This window comes from Numida meleagris, chromosome 4 (genome assembly GCF_002078875.1).
Source record: "Numida meleagris isolate 19003 breed g44 Domestic line chromosome 4, NumMel1.0, whole genome shotgun sequence".
Taxonomy (NCBI): Eukaryota; Metazoa; Chordata; class Aves; order Galliformes; family Numididae; genus Numida; species Numida meleagris.
The window spans coordinates 20,959,168-20,978,868 of NC_034412.1; the positions used below are offsets into that span (position 1 = coordinate 20,959,168).

Below are 19,701 nucleotides of genomic sequence, written 5' to 3' on the forward strand. Positions count from 1 at the left end.
CGCTGGGGAGTGTCTTCTCTATCGCCTTTTGTTGTGCAGATTCTCTCCAAAAGCCCATCCACATCATGTACTGAGTACTTGTCATAGTCAGTGGTGCCAAGGTCTTGCAATCACGAGGACAAAGCGTGTAACTTTTCATAACAGAGCCCAACAGATTACTGGTATAGGGGGAGCAGAGCCCGAATACCCCCAGCTGCTCTGCCTCTTTGCGGATCACACCCGGATCAGGGAGGTACAAGTCTGGTTTTTTCCTTGTACTCACTGGTCCAGGCTCTAAAGGGTCACTGTTCTTGTAATAGAGTCCAGCAGATCCATCGCAGCCGTTTGCAGCGGTCCCCTCTACAGGAGGAGCACTGGGCTCTATCGGCGCAGTGGATTCCACATGTTTTTTCAGCGACTCAAAAACCGATCTCCAGGGCCCCAGAAGGTCTCTAGGCACAGGGTCAGAGCGCGCAGTTGCGTCCCACAGCCTCACTCCCGCTTTGCCCCATGCCTCTGTATCATAAATTGTAGCCCCATCTACTCCCTCTACATTACAAGAGACCCACACCAAAAGTCGCTTTAAATCAAAGCCTTCCACTTTAGCGTGGTGCTTCCACAAAATGGCTTCCATTATTTTGCAAACCGCCTCCTGTTCCTTTGTTACGTTTGATCCCATTGTTCCCCGTTGCTCACCTCCATCCTGCAGAAGTGACTGTGGCTGTGCAGCCTGGTTCTTCTTCCTTTCAGCGGTTTTTGGGTCCCGCTTCCTTTCAGCGGCCCTGGGTTCTGCTTCCTTTCAGCAGCCCTGATTCCTGCTTCCTTTCAGTGGCCCTGATTCCTGCTTCCTTTCAGCGGTTTTTGGGTTCTGCTTCCTTTCAGCAGCCCTGATTCCTGCTTCCTTTCAGCAGTTTTTGGGTTCTGCTTCCTTTCAGCAGTCCCGATCGCCACCGGTCAGCCTGACAGCCGATTCTCTTCCGAGGCTGACCCTGGTTCAGGGTCCCTGTTTGGGCATCATTTGTGGCAATTGAGGCATGGACTCCGCTGCTAGTGCAGGACAAAAAACTTTTATTGTACATGCTTACAACCTTTTATACCCGCATAACAGCCCCTTGGTCATGTAGGAATCGAATGTTGTTTCTGCATTAGATATTGAAAAAGGGGAATTGACCTAAGAAGCAGAGCACAATGCATTTTGTAACTTGCCCTTAGAACAGCTAGTTTGAAAAAGTAGAAGTACCATCTATTTCAGTAACGTATTTTAGAAATATAGCTGTTGAATTATGTGATTAATTCTCACTTGTAAAACTGTAATAGTTGCGAATAGTATGGGAGTAGTATTATGGACTAGAATGCATGTTGTAAGGCTGTTCTGTGTGGATAAGAGACCCTCAGCAAAAGAAAAGTAGACTTGTCAAACATCAAAGAAGCCAGGGCCTCCACATGAGGCCAAACTGCCTCACTCTGTGGGTAGGCTGGGATACAACAGGCAGGCATCAAGATGCCCCCCTCTGTCCTCCTTCCACACTTATCTCTATCCAAGGATGAACAGGTGTCTGGTAATAGTGACCGAGTGCTGAGTAAGCAAGTGTTAGAAGTTAATTAATTAGCAATATACATGCTTAGCTAGCAACAATTTATGTTCAACCAGTATCTGTATGTTTAGTTGAGCGTCAGGAAGACTGTGAACCTGAAGTACTCAGCCAATGAGGAGCCAGGGGAGGAAAAGATAGGCGTCGGGTAATAGGGCATAAAAGATGGAACACTGCTTTCTGCAGGCGCTCCTGCTTGCAGGACACCCGCCATGCCAACTGCGAATAAAATCTGCTTTGATCAGAGATACCATCCTAATAAATTATTTGGATATTTCCAACAGTCACGTGTCCTAATGTCTTTTGTTTGTCAGAGCGAGGGGTTAGTCTTTGTTTTCCCACAAAAGGTGGTGGCAGTGCTCCTGCAGCAGCTCTGCTTCTCCAGCTGTCTGCTGAGCCAGGAGGGTGCCGGCAGCTCCCTGGGGGCAGATGGGGGCTGCCTTGTTTGTAACCGGTTGGACATGGGTGAATCTATTTCTAGTCTGGATGGGTGCATGGAATCCAGTTCCAAAAATTGTTGTTGCTGCCAAAAATCTGTGTTTAGCCTGGTCTTGTCTCGGAGGAAACACTGTTTTATTTAAATACATGATCATCCATAGTACTTGGATAATGAACGTGGAATTAAAAGAAAAATCTCCATGCCCGGACACATCAGTGCTTCAGGCAAAAGGAAAAAAAATATTTCAGGGTTGGAAGATATAAACAGGTAGTCCCCCTTTCACATAGCGCTGGTAGCCTGGCCCTGTTAGTTACTCTTAGGCTTGAGATGCTCCATGGCTCCTGGGTCCCTTAGCAGCTGGCTGCGGAGCTCCCTTGGGCTGCCGGCCGCTGCTGGGACTGCCTTCTGTCCCAAATACACCCTTTTCTCAATGCCATCTTTTTCTTTTTTTTTTTTCTTCATCTGCAGAGCTGGCCTTTTCCATATGTTGCTTGCTGGAGGCAACAGCATGACAGATTTCTTCTTTCCCCTCGAAAGTCAAAGCTCAAATACTTGACCAGCCCTTTCGGCTGTGTACGTTGTCGTCCAGACCATGTTGTATGGGAATAAAAATGACATTACTGCTACAGCATTGCTGAGCCCACGCAGCTGGATAAAGGGAAGGGGGAGTTCAACACAGACACTCTGCTAAGGAGGAATTCGGGCGCTTGCAGCTGCTCTCTGTTCTCCCCCAGGGACAAATCCCCAAGTTTCTCCTCCCCGCTGGCTGTGTCTGTGCACAAAGACGTCTCCTGGAAGCAGGACCTGGAGCCAGCCTCCATTTGAAGGCTGTAGAGGGAACTGCAAGATGGAACATGATTGCTTGAGCTTTGTTTCCTTCTGGAAACCAGGCCAAAAATCACATGGCCATCTGACAGCTCCATCACCAGCAACCAGCATCAGGAACGGGGCACTCCTGTTACGCGCCTGCAGTGCACACCACATTAAAGCTGGAGAATTGCTATCTTTCACAATCTGTTACTGACTGTGTTGGCTCAGGTGGCTGCTGATGTTCCCTAGGGAAGCCCAGGTGATGCTCGTCATGGTGCCAGCCGCACTCTGGCAGCCCTACAGGGGCTCCACTTCCTCAGCCCCTTCTGAACTTCCTCTGTTTGTTCCATTCTCCTTTTCACCTACAATGCCCTATGGCTGGCTTGTGTGCTTCAAGGTGTGATCATATTGCTGATTGTGGCCATTTATGGCTTCTCCATGACAAAGGCATGAAATCATCTTGAAATGCTCACCCGAATACGTAGGCATACCTGTAAGCCTCCACCGCCTGCAGGCATGCAGCCCAGGACGTGTCTCAACGGTGCTGCAAAAAATCAGCAGTTTTCAAGTAAAAAAAAAAAAAAATTATCAGGCCATCGGGCTAGATCTTGTCAAATCCTCTCACCTGGGGGATGAAAACTCTCATTTACAAAGAAAAAAAAAAAAAGTGAAGCTAACAAATGTCAGTGCTTCCACACCCGTTCCTGTCCAAAAGCTGATGTCAACACAAAGCTAAACTCATGGGAAGCTGTGCAGGGGGTGTCCCATGCTTCATGTATGCCCTGCATGCAGGGCACTGTAGAATATAAGCTAAGTCATGGCTTGAACCAGTGATGGGGCACCTGGTGGGAAGGCAGGACCAACCCAGGGGAGCTGAGGTGCATGCAATGTACCTGAGTGACCAGAAGGAGTGGAGCCAGGATCCACCCCTTCCCAGACCTCATTTAAGGGTTGGCAGTGGAGGTGAGGGGATTTTGCTGGAGATTCCTGGGTGCCTGAAGCATTCTAAGGGTAAGTAGATTCTTTCCTTTGTTTATGGCTGTTGCATTTGAGCATATCGTCACTTGCTGCAGTCTAGGACTTTGCTGCTATGCTGCCGTTGCTGCGCCTTCCATTGTGTTATAGCATTACAGGCATGTTTCCATGAGCCCTGTATCTGACTGTTGTCTCTGACTTCAGAAGGAAACTGAAACCCAATGTGCTGGGAAGGAGAAGTTCAAAGTAGTTACAGTGACGCTAATTCTGTGCATTGGTTTTTCTCATGTGGCAAGAATACACAGTTCCCTTTGACTTGGTGACCTTAAGAAACTTGATATCATTTTGGTGGAAACGAAAGGTGGGGTCTGTGGTGCATGTGCCTCATGGCCCTTGCAGTTTCTGCAGCCTGGCTGTGAGCCTGGCAGTGCCTCCTATCTTCTGGTATGAGTGCAGCACTAGCTGGGAGGAGTTGAGAGGCAGTGATGCTCCTTCCACCCTCAGCCCATGATGCTAATGGGAAAGGAATGACGGATGGAGGAGGTGACACCTAGCTTGTGCGTGGGGGGAGTTCCAGATGAAAGCTAAATCATAGAGTCATAGAATGGTTGGTTTGGAAGGGACTTCAAAGTTACATGGTTCTACCCCCCTGCCATGGGCTGGGTTTCTACCCACTAAATGAGCCTGGCCCTATCCAGCCTGGCTTCAAATGTCTCCAAGGATGGGGCACCCACAACCTCTCTGGGCAAGACTGAAGACCACTGACCAACCTGATCTCCTTCTATGATCGAGTGACCCACCTGGTGGATGAGGGAAAGGCTGTTGATGTGGTCTACCTAGACTTCAGCAAAGCCTTTGACACTGTCGCCCACAGTATTCACCTGGAGAAACTGGCAGCCTGTGGCTTGGACAGGTACACCCTTTGCTGGGTAAGGAGCTGGCTGGAGGGCCGGGCCCAGAGAGTGGTGGTGAATGGAGTTAAGTCTAGCTGGTGTCCGGTCACGAGTGGTGTTCCCCAGGGGTCGGTGCTGGGGCCTCTCCTCTTCAATATCTTTATTGATGACCTGGATGAGGGCATTGAGAGCACCCTCAGTAAGTTTGCAGACGACACCAAGCTGGCAGGAAGTGTCGATCTGCCTGGGGGTAGAGAGGCCCTACAGAGAGATCTGGACAGGCTGGATCTCTGGGCTGAAGCCAATGGGATGAGGTTCAACAAGACCAAATGCCGGGTCCTGGACTTTGGCCGCAACAACCCCAGGCAATGCTACAGGCTTGGGGCAGAGTGTCTGGAAAGTTGTGTGGAGGAAAGGGACCTGGGGGTGTTGGTCAATGCTCGGCTGAGCATGAGCCAGCAGTGTGCCCAGGTGGCCAAGAACGCCAATGGCATCCTGGCTTGTATCAGAAATAGTGTTGCCAGTAGGAGTAGGGAAGTCATTCTCCCTCTGTACTCAGCCCTGGTGAGGCCCCACCTCGAGTACTGTGTCCAGTTTTGGGCCCCTCACTGCAAGAAAGACATTGAGGCCCTGGAGCGTGTTCAGAGGAGGGCGACGAAGCTGGTGAGGGGTCTGGAGCACAGGCCTTATGAGGAGCGGCTGAGGGAGCTGGGATTGTTCAGTCTGGAGAAGAGGAGGCTCAGGTGAGGCCTTATCGCTCTCTATAACTACCTGAAGGGAGGTTGTAGTGAGCTGGGGGTCGGCCTCTTCTCTCTTGTAACTAGTGACAGGATGAGGGGGAATGGCCTCAAGTTGCACCAGGGGAGATTTAGGCTGGACATGAGGAAATACTACTTTTCTGAAAGAGTGGTCAGGCGCTGGAATGGACTGCCCAGGGAGGTGGTTGAGTCACCGTCCCTGGAGGTGTTCAAGAAACATTCAGATATAGCGTTGAGAGACCTGGTTTAGTGGGGTTATTGGTGGTAGGTGGATGGTTGGACTGGATGATCTTGTAGGTCTTTTCCAACCTAGCTAATTCTATGATTTCATCCATTAGCCCAGTGCCTTCATGTTCCAAAGCTCACAGCAGCATTTCCAACACATTCCAATAGGAAGTGTGGATGTCCTTAGCAGAACCCCCTTTCCCCCCCCCCCCACCCCCACCCCGGTGAACCTGCTCCATGGCAGATGGAGAAATGCAAGAGGTGCTGGTGGGAGGTACAACAAAAGGAAGGTATCAGAGCCAGCTGACAGGGCCTCCATCCAAACATGGGGGGAAGAGGGCTGGTTGCCCACATGGTGACGAGGTGGGAGTGGAACAGAACCCAAGGTACATGCAGGCTGAAGCCCAATGACGTGCAAGCTGTTCTTTTGTGTCATTATATTTAGAGACAAGCAACCAGGATATGTCTAGAAAGTTTACCAGGCTCCTTTCTAGTGACTCATTTCAGAACAATGGCATCAGTAAGCCACAATTTTAGCTTTGCTGTGATTTTGGAGGGTGTGAAGTACGAAAAAACCCAAAACTTAAAGAAGTCAGTTGAGCCCAAGTGATGGTGAGGCTGTGTGGAGAAGCCAGGAGAGGAACACAGTGCCCGTATCTCAATGTGCAGTGATCTGAGTGAAGCTACAAGAGCTCCAGGGATATCAAAAGTCTGAAAAACTGCTATGGGTATCCCTGTGTCTCTAAACTGATTTCAAAGAATGATAATTTTCTTTCCCCTTCCACAAAGCAAGCAAACAATTTTGAGCATAAAGTGAGTACTGCTGCCCTGCCCAGCAGGTTTCTGCCTTCTGCTTGCCGCCTACATGTGTTGCTTTTCTTTCCTGGCTTTCTTGGGGGGAGAAAAAAATGCTGTGTTGGAATGGGGATCAGAGCTGCAGGCTGGGCTGCTGCAGGCTGGGCTGCTGCCGCCCTCTCCTGGCTCTGACAGTGCCAAGAAACAAGAGCTTTTCCAAAAGAGTCCTGCAAGCCTGGGTCCATTTTCCAAAAGAGATTCCTGCAAGCAGGTGCCCAGCTGGCTTCGCCCATGAGCACAGCGTGGCCCCAGCCCCACTGCCTCCTTCCTCCCCCCCACCCTGGTACCTCATCTTGCCTATTTTCAGTGCCCTTTTCAGATTTTTCCTGAGCTTTCCCATGTAGAGAGAAAAATATCATATCCTAGGGAACCTGCTCGTGTTGGCCTATCCAAAATGTGCCTACTCAGGGACTGCAGGATGACAGAGCATCCTGTGCTGCATGGTGCGCATTGCATGCAGCAGCTGCCTAATGGTTTCAAAAGCCACTTAGTGGCTTATTGTAGTGTAAGTGGGTGGAAGCTCAGCATCAGAGAACTCAGGCACACAGAAGCAGCCGTGCAGCCCCTGCATTCCTCCTGATGGTGCAGAGGAGGAGGTTTCTTTTCCCTGTGAGGTACTCCTGCTCCGTGTGTCTGGTGGGGTGTGAAGTTGAGCACCAGGAGCCTGGGCATAAACACAACCAATCTGGGTGCACAAGATCGTTCAGGATGTTCTGTTGTGCTAAGGGTTCACACAATGCCATTGCAGCTGGGAGATGGGGATCACTGAGGCAGTGCCAGCGGTGCTTCCCGCTAATGCTTTTCCACTCGGGGATGGAAAACTCCATTGTGGGCTATTAAATGTGAAGTTTCCTGAGCCACAAATCAGGTTGCAGATGGAAGTGCTGGTCTATTTATATGCTTCCCTACACAAGCCGTGGCAGACCTTCGGCTATCTATTGCTTTTTGAACAATTTCCAGCCCAGCTATATCCTGAGATGGGGAGAGCAGAAAATGCACTTGGTAAATTATGAATGTGCGTAGGGCTGTGGTGATGTTCTCTTCTTTGTGGTCTCCACTTTTCCAGGCAATTATGAACACATGCCTCACATCTGAGCAGCTTTTGAACTATGAGTCTGGTGAAACCAAGCTCTTACCCAGCAGGAGGAGGCAGGTGGGCATGTGAGATGGAGGGGCAAGGCACTGCTCCCAGGGGTCTGCAAATTCAAGGTCCAAATTCTTGAGTAATTCTTGAGTATGTGAGTAATTAAAAAAACAGCATGGTGTCAAACCATCAGGGCTTCAGGCCCTTCCATCCTGTCCTGATACAGCCCAAACTGCAGCTGACAAAGCAAGAGGGAGTCATGGGGGTCTTCTTGGGAGTTACACTGTGACACGTGGAATGCTTGTGTTAGTCCCACACACTTGCTGTTCCCCAGGTTCAGATCCCACTGCCCCAGGGCCATCTGCTTGCACCCTGGTTTTCCTCTGCTCTGCCTTCAGCACTGGCGTTTGGTCCGCTGCAATCCCCATTGACATGGGATTACTGGGCATCAGTGTCTGGGGCTGAGCTTTTCAGCAAGAGGCCTGGCAAAAAGGATGTACATCTGTACACGTGTGTATGCTTAGACAAAGAATGCACTTGGAAAATGCTCCGTCCAGACTGCTGGGAGTTACATTTTGCCACACAACCGCAAGGCCACTTCTTCCCAAAATGCTAGCGTACCAGGGAACATTCTGCTGCAGCATCCTCTGGCTGCTCCTTCCCATGAGCACGCACCTGAGTGTTGCTGGGGCTTTCATGGTGGACTTGCTTGCCAAAACACAGCTGGGTGCCATCAGCCCTCCGGGCATCAAGGAGATGCCTTTAGGGATGATGCAGCACTCCCAGCACCTTCGAGCTTTTCTCAAGCCTGGCAGTAGTGATGAAGTCCCTTCACCCAAATCAAGTCCTCATGGAGCAACCCCACACAGACAGCCTAGGGTTTAATCTTCATGGTGCAGCTTATTTAGCTTGCTGGCTGTTAAAAGCCTGAGGAAAACCACTGCTGTGAGCTGTGCTCCAGTTCCCAGTGCCCTTGGTGGGGTCTCAGGTTTCCAGAGGTGAGTGAAGGGGACAGACGTGGCTGTACCTACCGCTCAGAAGCAGCAATATTAAGTTGCACCGTGCTGGGGACAAACAGTCCCCATCAGAGCGGATCTTCTTGCCAGATGCAGCTTTGTGAAAATACTGCAAGTCCCAAAGATGGGAATGAGCAGGAAGGCACAGACCCCATGCTACTCCAAAGCAGGGTGAGAAGTCCCCAGCTTGTCATCTGCCCCTTAGAAAAACTCCAGTACAGCATCTGGCAGCACACGCAAAGCACAGCCTGGGAGGAACAGAAAGCAAGATTCTTTATTGTACACAGTACAGAACGCAATGTGGCTTTGCAGGAGATACATAGCCCTGCTTGAGTAAAGGTTATTTCAATCAGTCCTCAGATTAACCCCCTCTGCACTGAGCAAATGCTCACAGTGATCCCCAAGGCACAGTGCCTGCAATCACCGCTTCCTGACGGTACTGGGCACATCGCGCACTGCAGGGACAACCAGCCAGCCTGCAGGGGTTAATCTTCATACTTCCCCTGAAAAAGAATGAATCAGTCCCAAAACAAAAGATAACAACCAAAAAAAAAAACAAACCACCCCCCCCCAAAAAAAAACAACCACCAAAAAAACCCAATCCAAACGAAGCTAACTAAGGATGAGAAAAAATTTCCTATACAGCATTTACAACAAAAACATGTAGCCATCAGGGGTGGGGGAGATGCAGAGACGTATATATGAGAGGTGGAGGAGTGTAGGGAGTTGTGGAGGGAAGGGGCCCCCAGCCCGGCCCTGTTATGCGCAGAGGGGTGCAGAGCCCCTGGGGCAAGGCTATGAGCAGTGAAATGGAGTGGACCAGGTACTTCAGCAGGCAGCCCAGTGAGCTGCAGGGGCATCGGCACAGCAGCTGGGCTGCAGAAAATAGTTTTGCCTTAAAATACAAAAAAAAAAATCTACAAAAATCAGTTAGAAATCTTTTTTTCCCTAAAACATCCCCCATCCTCCCTCCCCCCCCCCCCCCAAAAAAAAGGGAGGTTTCACAGCCCCCTCCTGTGAAACGAAACCCATCGCATACAGCCTGAGCTGGGGAGAAGTGATGGGGAAGTGGAAAGGAGCGGGGCAGGCTGACAAATTGTTATACTGGAGAGTAATGCTTGCTGGGAACAAGGAGGGATGGGGAGGTTGTGTCTGGGAAGAAGGCAGAAGGCTCCTCCAGCTTGGGGTGGGACACCACACGCATCAGCCCCGGGGCGCCGAGCCCCCCCAACACCCCCTCGTCTGTGCAAATCAAAGCCCTTTCCAACACACAAGGCAGCTACGCGTATTGTGATCGATGCAAAGCAGATTGTCGTGACAAGTCGCTACAGTCACACCGTCTAGACCAGTCCCACAGGCGCTGCTGAAGCCATCAGCCATCGCATGCTCATGAGAAGCGTGGCCAGGGTCAGAGACTTGGTGCTTAGCTCCCAGCTCCCCAAAACAGCTGCGGGATGCTCGGCGCCAGCCACGGGCAGTCCTACACACTAGCCCTTGGACAGTAAGGTTGCGAGCTTAGCGCTGACACACACTGGGTGTTATAGATTCCTCCAATTGCGCTTAAAGGTAAAGGCCAGTTTGTGTGTGCGCGCACGCATTTCATATTTTTTTTTCTTTTTTTTTTTGTGTGTTTCGTTTCTAAAAGAAATGGCAAAAAATACTCCTTACAAAACCCTTGCCCTTATTGGCCCACAGCGGACATGGTAGCGCTGGTCGCTCTGCCAGCCAGCTATCAGTAGGCAAAGCCCTCCGCGTAGGGCAGGCTGGCGCAGTGCTCCACCTCCAGCAGGTAGGCCGGGCTGTCCTCAAAGTGCGTCAGCGGCAGGGTGTCCTCCTCGCTCACGTGGCAGTCAGGCTCCGTTTTCAGGAAGGGACGCTGATTGTCGGGGTACGCCATGGAGAAGAGGGCATCGGGATCACACACAAACTTGTAGACGTACCGCTCACCGGCCACCTGAAAGCAGAGAGAACATGAGCTTCAGAAATGAGGAGCTCGGCTGGAGTGACAGCAGGGTCACCCTGTTGTGCTGTGCGCTGGGGGTGCCCAGAAGAGGCACAGGGCCGCGTGCCTTCTGCATGATGCCCTTCTCGTAGTAGTAGCGCAGGGAGCGGCTCAGCTTGTCGTAGTTCATGGCTGGCCGGTTCTTCTGGATGCCCCAGCGCCGTGCTACCTGTGGGGACAGAAATCTGTGTTCAGGCACGGGTGCCCCAAACAAGCCAAACTGCACAAGCACTCTGCCTGCCTCAGGGTGCTGCTCACACTACCAGGGCGTTCCCCCATCCCCTCCAAATCCCACTGCATTGCCGCAGCACAGCCCGCACAGAGCTGGAGGCCTAATCAAGAGGCATCTGATGAGGGGAGCCTGCCAAAATTTGCTTCCAAACCACAATTTCCATGCACAGTGTTGGGGATATTATGGGTAATGACCACAGCTGCTCTCAATTGTTTCCCAAATGGCTACCTCCTCCGCACTGCCTGCAAAGGAGGGAAGGGCCTGCCCTTGCGGCCTCATACCCGACCCGTACCTCCTCGGGCTCGATCAGCTTGAACTCCATGCCGCGGCCGGTCCAGGCGATGAAGTGCGCGTTGGCAGGGTCGTCCAGGAGTGTGACGAGGAACTGCCAGAGCTGCAGCGACCCGCGCCGCTGGTAGGGAGGGCCCTCGCGGTACAGGGTGGGCTCCTGCTTCACCTTACCTGCAGTGAGACGGCCGCTCAGCCAGGCCCCAAGGGCAGGAGCAGGCCTCAGGCCCAGCTCACATCAGCACCGTCAAGCTCAGAGCCCAAGCGTGCCCCCCACCAGGCCCTTGCTTACCCTCCAGTCTCTCTGGTACCACGCACGTGTCATCAAAATACAATCGTGTGTCTTTTTCATACGTAAATCCTATGGGAAGAACATCCCACCATGAAGGCAGGGCCCCACCAGGTCCAGGCCCCCATGCTGGGAGCAGCCCCCCCTCCCCAGACATCTCTGCCCCCGCCACGGGCCTTCCTATGATATGGCTCTGTCCTCCCCTCACCCCAGGAGCTGGGACTGCCAAAGCCCTCTTAGCAGCTATTTCAGGTGGTTATCCTGGATTACGCTGGGCCGGCACATCATTCCCATGCCTGCAGGGAGAGCTCCAGGGTATGGAGCAAAGCTGCCAGGGGAAGGAGGGAGGGATGGAAAGGGAAGGGCCATGGCAGTGGGCTCCATCTACCATTTCTCACCATCATGGCTGCCAGCGAAGAGGCCCCCTCTCACGTACGAGGACTGGCAGTTAGGCACTTCTGCAAGGGAAACAGAGGCAGCCATAAGCCTGGTGCATCCTTGTCCCCAAGCAGTACCCCACGTACCTCCCCATGCTGCCCTGTTCCACCCAACCTGCTGCATAGCCCCACTCCCACCTCTGGGGAAAAATGGTACAATTTACAGCGCTGGGAGTCACATGTACAACTGTGTGTAATGTGACTGACACCAGCTCAGATTTTCACCAAATTATTAAGGCCACACATGAAGGGAAACAGAAATTGCCCATCACCAGCACTGGCCACCTCCCTTCCCTCCCGGCCATCTGCTCGGCTGCACTGAACGGCCACCCCCAGCCCAAGGCTGTGGTATTTTTAGGCCTTAAGGCGCTTAGAGGATTTTCCGTGATGCTTGTGGAGTCTGGTGCCAGCCACCAGGAGCTGCAGCAGGATGAGCCCAGGCCTCAGTGTGCCCACCCCGCTCCCCACCCACCTGAGTCGATGCAGTAGTCCCGGGGCTCCTGCTTGATACCCATGGGGGACTGGAAGCCATGCCCGGGGGGGCCAGGCAGGCTGGGGCCGGCATGCTCATAGAGCGGGTCATGGTACTCCTGTTTGAATCCCTGAGCGGGGTGGGGGGTGGCAGGGCCAACAGGTTCCGACAGCTGCCGGTGGTAGACAGGGCGGCTGTCCCCTGGAATGCCGGGCTGCGGCGGGAAGGGGTGGCAGGGCTCAGACATCTGCCTCTGGAACCTGGAAACAGAGAGACATGGCATCACCAAGGGGCACCCATGGCCTCAGCCAGTGCTACGTTGTCCCCATTTGGGATGGGGCAGTGCATGGCCATCACCTGGGCTTGCACCTGGCAGGGTGCTGGGTACCCTAAGCCAAGGGATGGAGATCCACCTCACGTAACACAAGAACCCTATGGGATGCTTGGGTATGTGTAGGAAAGGGAAAAAAAAAATCAGCGCTGTAAGACAAAAATGAAGCCAGCTCAAAGCAGGTGAGGCAGTTCTGCTTGAGGCCCAGGGCCACTGCAACGGGGCAGGTGCTGACGCAAAGCCAAATCCCCTGTGCTGTGCCGCAGAGCCAGTTGGCCGCTAATCTGCCTGGGATTAAACCTTGAACCGGGTACAAACAGCACTATTTTGGGAGCGAGGGGCTGGTGCCCTCCCATGAGGCTTGGTGCTGCGCGGGGTACAGGAGTGGGCCGAGGGGTGCTGCAGTCCCCTGCACGGTGCAACACCGTGAAAGGCCATCTCTGGGAGCCCACTCCTTTCGGGGCCGCTGTGTGCCGCTCGGCTTTGTAACCAGATCCCTCCCAGCTGACGGGCTGGGATTACTCCATTTCCGACCTGCGTCCCCCTGCCCTTCCTGAGTGAAACCCAAGCCCTGTGCTGGTATGGCACTTCCAGATGGGTCGCAGCCAGCCCTCCGCATAGCTCCAAGGTCGCCCAGAACCAAGCTCTGTACTGGGGCTGGCTGCTGTGCCAGGAAGGGATGCAGCCTGACCTTCCCTGTGCGCTGCATCCAGCCCCAGGACCTGCTCCCATAGGGAGCACCATGCCCACAGCACCGATGTCTACAAGCCCAGAAGAGGTGCTGCGGTTCACACTCACCGCGGCCCCAGCAAAAAGGGACAGCTGTCCCACCTCTGTCCCCACCTCCGGAGGCCACCGAGCCTTACCTGTGCTCTGTGGGGTATTGGTTTTCAGACATCATCTTTGGCATGTGCACAGGCGGGTGGGGCGGCCGCGGCACGGCGAAGGTTTGCTGCCTCTGCTCCTGCAGCAGGTGTGGTGCTGGCGCAGTGCTGCGCAGCGGGGCAGCCGGGCCGCCATGGGCAGCTGCCTGCACTCCTGTGGCCGGCGGCGGTGGCAGGGACGAGCCCGGCTGCGCGGGGGACACTGGCGTGGCAGGTGGTGTTAATGGCTTGAACCCGGCAGGGGGCTTCCTGTCGTAGGCACTGCAACGGGGAGAGGAGACAGGGGCTGAGGGTAAGGCAACGCTAACATGGTCGGACAGCTGCCGGCCCCAGGGAAAGCACAGTGCGGAGGAGACTGACGCATGAGACAAGCGCCTGTGACATGGCCACCGCTACCCACTGGCATCAGGAAACAGCCCTCGTGGTGTGACCACCTGCAAGGGGCTCAGACTGGCCAGACAGGGGACCCCAATCTCCCGGTTCCAGTGCTTTGGGTGCTGGCAGTGCAATGCTGATGTGGCGCTCCCCATCGCCAGCTTCCACCAAGAGGATGTCAGAAAGGGGCTTGCAGGGACGTACCAGCAGTTGTAGAGGCACTTGTCTCCGTAGCTGGCACAGAGAGCCTGCTCGTGGCTGCAGGCCGACAGCTCTGAGGAAGGGCTGTGTAGCTCCCGCTTGATCTTGGCCGGAGGTGGGGCGTGCAGGACCACTGCAACAAGAAGGAGGAGGAGGAGGAGGAAGACATGGGCACCACTGACTTCCAGCCATGACTCTGAGCTGCGTGGGAACAGGTCACGGGTGCTGGGGAACAGCCGCGTGGGTGCTCCTTGCTGGAAACCAGGAGCTGATCCCCTGCACGGGAGCATCAGAGAATTGCAACAGCACAAAAACCCCGCAGCAAGGACTATAGGGACACCTGGGTATCGCCCACAGAGGGGAACTGCTTCCCTCTCATGAGGCGTTGGAGCAGAGCATGGGCTGTGACAGGGATGTGGGCAGCCACCAATGAGAGGTGCACCTGGACCAGCCCCTGCAAGGCAGCTATGAGCCCAGCAGTGCTGCCCTCTGCCACACGTGGACCTTTCCCTGAGTGTACCCAGACTCAGACTTGGGGAAGCCACTACACGCTTACCTGCACCCAGCCTGAAATTAGCCAGCCAGAAGTGGTGAGCAGCAGCTAGCACCGTGTGTCCTGGGCTCAGTGCCGGGACCACTGGGGGACAGGAGCCATGACTGTACGAGTTCAAGGGGCAAACCCAAAGCCTTCCCAGCCCCAAGCCTGTTCACTATATATATATTTTAAACCGAGTAATATACGCTTAACCTCTTTAATTTCTAAAAGCGGGTGCTCTAGGAAAGGGAAAGCACGTCAGAGATCTTTACCTAAATCATGCCTGAGCAGGAGAGACAACACTAATCGGAAGTGGAGTATTAGCTTCATGCAAAGTCTAAACACAGCCCAGCTACACCAGAAAGGAGCAAATAGCTCCAGGACAACTGTTCACAACTTGCCAGGTAATTAGCTGCTCCCCTAATTTGTCAAACCCTTTAAAGAGCTGCTGACTCCCCCCTCTCCCCCCGCTGCAGCCCAGCGCAGCTGGTACCAAGGGCAGGAGAAACCCAAAGGAGCATTTGAAACACGAAGCCCGGGCTGAGCAAGCACAGCCCCTGCGCTGCCTGGAGCCCCCCCCCCCAGAGCCAGATTTGCTCCCCCTGTGCTCTCCCTGAGCACATATTGGGCCAGCGTGGAGGCTGCGACGCTGCAGGAAAGCGAAGGGGAACGCGCTTTGGAAGGGCTCCAGCTGCCGATCACAGGCATGTTTCTCCCTAACAGTCTCCGTGTTGTTCAAGCGGGTTGTTTTTCCGCCAGCCGCACAATGGGGTCTGGTTATTCATTGAAAAAAAGTCTCTGAGTGGGCACCACCCTCCATTCACAAACAATTTGGAGCGCTCCATTCATGCGGTTGGAAGGGGGGAAAAAAAAAAAAAAGAAAAAGAAAGAAAAATTTCCCCAGAGCTTAGTGCTGCCATTCAAGAAAAGGGAAACGATACTTAAGATCATAACAGAGACCAGCTGTCCTCGCGGAGAAGCCCGGACTTTGTGCAACGTTTGAATTCCTTACACAAACAGCACAGGGCCAGGCGTGCTGCGCTCCGAGCTCGGCCTTTCCGCCAAGTTCATTCAAAGCCGAGCGATTGTGCAAGGTGGCGAGGCCGGAAAGCCCTTTGGCAAGAGCTAGGAGAAAGAAAAATAACAGCCAGCGGCTGCCGGGGGAAGCACCGCACCACACTGCCTCTGGGGGCTGGGGAACGTGAGCACGGCCCTGCAGGGGCCACAAGGAGGGGTGGGTGTGGGGAGACACCCAAAATGGCCCTTTCGTGGGCTGCATTGGTCCCACAGGATGGGCAGAGCCCGGGGGAGCGGGACAGCAATGCACCTCCAGCCAGGCCAGCCCCAAGATGCCACCGAAGAGCTGACACCTCCAGCAGGGAAGGTGACACCCCAAAGCCATGTGGGGCTTTGAGTCCTAAGCCCCAAGCTGGAAGGCACGTGACAAGCCTGGAGGATGCAGCTTCGCTGGCAGCTCTGCCCCAAGCACTGCTCCAGCGCAGGCACCAGCTGGGGACCTTGGCACCGCTGCAGCCATCACCTGGGCACCAGTCCCTGCCAGCCCCTATGTCCCCCCGGCACAGGACGCACCCAAGGTCACACTAGGAGAGAGTCAGAAACAGAAGCCACACTCCCGCTTTCCCTTGTTTAAGGGCTCCTTCCTCAGAAACAATCCTCCTGCTTTCATTTGGGTGTCTAAGAAGAAGGAAAAAAAGCCTGCTCATCGCTTTCTCTGCGAGCCATCCATGTGGGGGAACAAAAATTCTCCCTACCAAAAAGAGGGACCCTGCACCTTCACACCCCCAGCACTCGCTGTCCCCAGCACAGTCCTATCACCCTGCACCTATGTAAACAACCGCCCCAGATAAGGTGCTGGGCATATGCCCTCCTCCCCAGGGCCAGGCGAGAGGACAGGGGACACGTGCCATGTGTTGGCCAACACCTGTCTGCATGCTGCCAAACCCAACTTCTGCCATGACATTGTGACCCATGAGAGTTTTATCAGCCACTCTGCAGGCAGCCTGTGCATCGTCAGGGCTTTCAGCAAGGTGGGAATGATGGGTGTCACTGACACTCAGCACAGTGCATGGGGGCACTGGGTCCTCCCTTCCCATGTCATGCCCCCACGGCAGCCGCCTTCAAGCACAGCCATCACTGGGAATTCTGGGGTTAAACACCCCAGCCAGTGAGAAGACCTTTGCTTCATCTCCCCAGGAAGGTTATTATGGCAGGAAGTCATGCAGGGACATCACCCTTCAGGTGACAAAATCGTTTTGACCCCAGTGACACCAGGCTGCACAGGATGAGCACGGCAGGAGCTCACTGAAAGCCTCGACCAAATGCTTTTTCTCCCTGCATCACCCAAAGAAGTTTCTCTCTTCTCTCTGAGCCGTTCAGGTTACAAGGAAGCCAGCGGCTGCCAAAAGGCGCTGGAAGCAGCTCGGCTCCGCAGCCAGCCTCCCACGCACGCTGCAGTTTGCACCGCTCCAAGCAGGAGCTGCTGGGCTGCGCGCGGATGGCAGCAGCGGCTGCGGCTCTGCCTCAGGGCTCTGCCTTTTATCTCAGGGGAGAAAGGGGAAAAAAGGCGCATCTGAAGCCCAGGCTGTCTGGAACAGTTTAATGGCAAGCTTCCCATTCAGAAGTAATCAAAGAGCAATAATTAACATGCATTTACTGTAGTATCAGATACTCTGATGCATGCTGTGACAAAGCTGGAATGAAAAATCTGTTCGACTGCAGGCTAAATTTGATTTCCTTCAAGTTCTCTAGCTGCCTGCCTGAGCTGCAAACCCAGCACCAGGCTGCTCCTCGTGTTCTCCAGGTAACAACTCCGAGCCCCCCGACCCCATTCGAGCCCTTAAAGCCAGAGCCTTCTGCACACGCACAACGCACCATTAGCTGCGCGGCAGCCCCTGGCTCGGGCAGTGAACCGCGGCTAAGAAACAACTCTCTCTCTATTATGCAATTCAAGAGGGACTGCATTTTCACTGGCCTCCTTTTAAACACGCTCGCTTGCCAGCGATTAATGCTGCTTAAAGCAGCTCAAGTTTCACCGCTTGGGTCGGCTCTCGCCAGCAGCACGAGGCCAGGACTGGAAAAAGCTGCAGGAGTGCAGAGATTGTGGCTAACCGACAAGCCCAGCACGGGCTCTTGCTTCCACTTGAAAAGGAAAAGCAGCATTTTGGAGGAAATCGACATTACTACGAAGCAGCGGCGAGGCCCAGGGGAGCCCAGAGCTCAGGCAGGGACCATTCCCTGTGTTTGGCCCAGATTTACCCGTTTATGAGACGCAGGACACTGAGCCCCAGCTGCACAGACCCACACGTGCTGCCCCTCCTGAGGGTCTCGAGGCCTCAGGGGCTCGGTGCTGCTCGCTTTCCCAGGGAAGTGGCCCTACACCGTTGCATGCAGGGACTCAAACGCCTCCACCCCACAGAGCAAACACCGGGACAGTTACTTACGGTTGTCAGACTGGAAATCTGGGACAAATTGTTCATCGTCGGGGACCTGAGCTAAAGAAAAAAAAAGAAAAGAAAAAAAAGGAGTTTTATAGCATTTTCAGCTCTCAAAAAATGCACACAGGGAGGTTTTACATAGCAAAAAGCAGAGATGAGGACTTGCCTTCAGCTAGCCAGGCCTCCTGCAGCTGGCTGAGATCCTGGAAGAGCTCTGGAACACAGCGAGAGGTTTATGCATCCACAGAACACTGACCAAATGTGCCACTACTTGCGGCTCCCCTACCCCAAGGGGAGCAGACCCACGGGGGCCTGCAGTGCTGCCTACCTTCCGAGTCGTGGGCCAGGTCGGTCTCCAAAAACTTCCTTTTCCTCTCGGAGCCCAGCCGGCCTCGGCCCTCCTCGGCGCAGGATTTCTGCAACAGCCACAGTGTGAGGGTGGCAGCCCCAAAAAAGATGGGGAACCCAAGGGGGTGCCTCAAAAGGAGTGAGGCGTGCCCCGAAGTGGACTAACAGAAAGTGCCTGCCCCAAAGGGGGTGTCCACAAAGGGGACCAAAGGGAAGGGCACTCCAAAGGGACCAAGGGGAGGCATCCCCAAGGAAGGTGCCCCCGAGGGATCACAAGCAGGTGTTTCAAGGGACCCGGAGGGGGGGCTTTGGGCAGACTTACCCCGGGGCCCATGAAGGGGACCTGCTGGTCGTAGAAGCCGTCCATGGTGCGGGGAAGCGGACAGTGCCCCCGGCACGCTCAGCATCGACGGCGGCCCGGGAAGGGGGCTCCCGCCTGAGCTCCGGCAGGCGCGAGGCTGCGAGGGGAGCGGCAGAGACAGGATCAGAATCGGGATCGGGCCACTTCAGGGCTGGCTGGGTGCCGGTGGGGGACCCGCAGCGGGTCGCGGCCCCCCAGGCCGTGATGTCACTGAATTTCTATAGAAACAGCCGTGACATCACGGGGGGGAGGTGGGGACGGCCCCGTCCCCGCTCTGCGTCGCTCTCCCGCTCCCTCCGTCCCTGCCGCCGCTCAGCACCGCGGGGCCGCAGCCGGGCCCGTTCCCACGCCGCCCCGCGCGTCCCATTCATAAACTCCACCCCCCCCTCCTCCTTCTCCTCCTCCTCCTCCTCCTCATTCACTCCCTCCCCCTCCCGCGCGCGCCCTCGCTCGCGCGCGCCCCCCGCCATTCACACCGCGCGGCCCGCGCCATTCATAAGCACCGCCCCCGCCCCGGGCCGCGCCACACCGAGCCGCATCGAGCCGCCAGGCCCCGCGCGGCCGACTGGGCACGGCGGGCTCACCCGCTGCAGGCCGGGAGCGGGGCCGGGCGTGCCGGGACGCCGCAACTCCGCGCCGGGCACCGCGCTGCCGCTCTGCGCCGGCCCGCAGCTCCCGAGCCAACAGCCCCCGCCACGCCACGCCTAGCGCCGCTTGTTTACCCTCGGCGCCGCCCAATGGGGTGCCGGCGGTATGCCGCCAGCGCCTGCCGATTGGTCGAGGCGCCGCCCGGGGACCCGCCCCCCCGCGCCTCTCAGCGGGGCACCATTGAGAACGGCGGGGTGGGAGGGGGGAAGGCAGCCAA

The 19,701-nt window shown here is 55.0% G+C and overlaps 1 protein-coding gene across 2 annotated transcripts; it reads right to left on the minus strand.

The window, feature by feature from the left end:
* On the minus strand, positions 10,181-19,554 carry ETV5 (ETS variant 5). Of its 2 annotated transcripts, XM_021395918.1 has the most exons (13): positions 19,421-19,554; positions 18,798-18,933; positions 18,456-18,543; positions 18,294-18,341; positions 18,134-18,184; positions 14,141-14,270; positions 13,544-13,822; positions 12,347-12,606; positions 11,836-11,895; positions 11,441-11,509; positions 11,153-11,322; positions 10,696-10,797; positions 10,181-10,580 (listed from the first exon to the last, which is right to left on the minus strand). In XM_021395918.1, the coding sequence occupies exons 2-13, from the start codon at positions 18,840-18,842 to the stop codon at positions 10,359-10,361; spliced, it is 1,524 nt and encodes a 507-aa protein (XP_021251593.1). In that variant the 5' UTR covers positions 18,843-18,933; positions 19,421-19,554; the 3' UTR covers positions 10,181-10,358. The 2 variants fall into 2 exon arrangements, with proteins under 2 accessions (XP_021251593.1, XP_021251594.1); XM_021395919.1 differs by lacking the exon at positions 19,421-19,554 and having other exon boundaries at positions 18,798-19,216.

What these genes read in the sequence shown, in the direction of transcription:
- ETV5 (XM_021395918.1), bottom strand. Translation starts at nt 18,842, where the DNA reads ATGGACGGCTTCTACGACCAGCAGGTCCCCTTCATGGGCCCCGGG. An exon ending in AAGTGCCTCTACAACTGCTG is followed by an intron (nt 13,823 to 14,140) that starts GTACGTCCCTGC and finishes TCCCCGTTGCAG; the next exon opens with TGCCTACGACAGGAAGCCCC. An exon ending in GGACTACTGCATCGACTCAG is followed by an intron (nt 11,896 to 12,346) that starts GTGGGTGGGGAG and finishes TTTCCCTTGCAG; the next exon opens with AAGTGCCTAACTGCCAGTCC.